This window comes from Papilio polytes, unplaced genomic scaffold, assembly GCF_000836215.1.
Source record: "Papilio polytes unplaced genomic scaffold, Ppol_1.0 DF824158.1, whole genome shotgun sequence".
Classification (NCBI taxonomy): Eukaryota; Metazoa; Arthropoda; class Insecta; order Lepidoptera; family Papilionidae; genus Papilio; species Papilio polytes.
This window is the reverse complement of record NW_013525046.1, coordinates 3,593,869-3,595,736: the sequence shown is the minus strand read 5'-3', so window position 1 is coordinate 3,595,736 and position 1,868 is coordinate 3,593,869. Positions and strand designations below refer to the sequence as shown.

General features: G+C 44.5%; 1 protein-coding gene across 1 annotated transcript in view; it reads right to left on the bottom strand.

Annotated features, from left to right (window-relative positions):
- Positions 1 to 112: 112 nt before the first annotated feature.
- The window catches only part of LOC106111531 (protein couch potato), a 5,038-nt gene continuing 3,282 nt past the window's right edge, over positions 113 to 1,868 (bottom strand). The window contains exons 5-6 of the mRNA XM_013293650.1: positions 1,343 to 1,487; positions 113 to 313 (exon numbers count right to left, since the gene is read on the bottom strand). Coding sequence (XP_013149104.1) covers positions 171 to 313; positions 1,343 to 1,487 — 288 coding nt within the window. The 3' untranslated portion in view covers positions 113 to 170. The remainder of the gene's footprint in view (positions 314 to 1,342; positions 1,488 to 1,868) is intronic.

Here is a 1,868-nt window from a genome sequence, read left to right as displayed (position 1 = left end):
GATAGTTAATTCGGCTACAAGTTTATCACCACATCTATTCATCATTTGGCGACCAAAGATTTTTAAATTAACAACTAGGTAGTTCATCACAATTTGTCCTATAAGTTTAAAAACAATAGGAATATCTTTCAGCATATACTCACGTGGTGTGGCCTATCGGCGGCAGCTAGTCAGAGGTAGGAGCGCACTGGCGCCATCTGCGGGTGGATGGCGGGGTGCACGAGACCGTGCGACAGCGCCGGCAACTCGCCGCCGTACGCCAACGGGTGGTGCCACAGCTCGCCGCCGCCCGGGAAGAACGGGCTCGCTAGGTCTGCACGCACCAACCATCACTCAACATTTATACTCTGGACACAAAAGCCTCAGGACAAATACGCATTGTTCTCGTGTCGTATAAAATGTCGACCTTGTAAATAAACGTGTAATAAACTCGCTAGTTTTGAACTTTTAATTATATGTATATCTCCACAAACATCTAATGTAACCAGACTAACTCAATACAGTAGATGTTATATTTAGCTAAAATCATTAAAAACTAAAAATTCATAACGGAAACAAACACGATGACAAAAGTGTTGTTTTGTTTAAAAATATAGATTTTTCTACTTTGGATAATTAGAATATAATATATATAAAAGCAATATTTACATCATCTTCGAAGTATTTTCAGTTTATTTTATTGCAGTGTGAACAATTAGCATGAAAACATCGACTATAATAAAGATTACAACAGTAGAACCCGAGAGGTACATATTAGGTTTTAGCTTCACGGAGCTAGGCTTGCGTGGTGTAAGCGATAACAGATACTGGCCCAAAGTCGTGCTTTCACTCGACTAACACACATCAACAATAATTGAAACCGATTATTAATTTACAGTAGATTAGAAAACTATTGACCTACCGATAAATCGTGTTTGTACAGTCGCCTTCGTTCATAGTGTTCCAGTTACGGAATAATAGGCTAGCACCTCCCAACGAATTTAAGCTACGAACATTATTATACATAAAGAATTAGGGTCTTGTTGAAGTTTTAAGAAACAATTTTTTATCCCAGACTATTGTGTAGAATAAATTATAACATTCATCGATTTCCATGTATTTAACGTGTTGAAACGATTGTCACTTTTAAAGTAGAACACCGCGTAAGAACGCCACTGTACAATCAAGACGCTTCCAGTCTGAATATAACGTAGTAGATATTAGGTGGGTGTCGGTTTGCATAGGAGATCGAGGTAACTGGAAGTGAGTGTATCACCGTGCGGGTAGTCGAGCGAAGGCGGGCGGCGTGTGCGTGTGTAGGACTGTGACCGTGGGCCGTGGCTGTGGGAGTGTGGGTACTTACGTCCGGTGAGAGGGTGCATCAATGCGGGGTGTGCGGCCGGCGCGGCTGTGGCAACTGCCGGCTTCGGCTTGCTGACCTTCGTGTTGCTTTTAGCGAACTCCAGCCGAATCGTTTGCGGCATGTCTGGGTCGAACCGGACGCCCTGCTGTGAACAGCCGCAGCGGCGCGGCGCTCCGATATAATGACGATGGAACGGTCAGTCGCCGCGTGGCGATGCCCGCCATAATTGGCTCCGGGTACTGTCTGTACGCTTGATAAGTGCTATATCCCCCATTTACTATGACGATTCATAGTTAAATATTGAAATAATTTTACGTATGAATTAAAAAGTAAGTCGCGCCCGCGCCTGCTGATGTGACGTAACACAGTGCTAAGGGTGTGGCGTCAAACCTGTCAAACAGTGACATGCAGTTGCATATTTACACCGTACAACTGTCCCGGCTGCGTGGGAGCCGCTCGCGGTCCGAGCTCGGCGTCGACCGCTCAGTATGTGCATGGTTTTAGCATAACTTACGATGCGGTTACT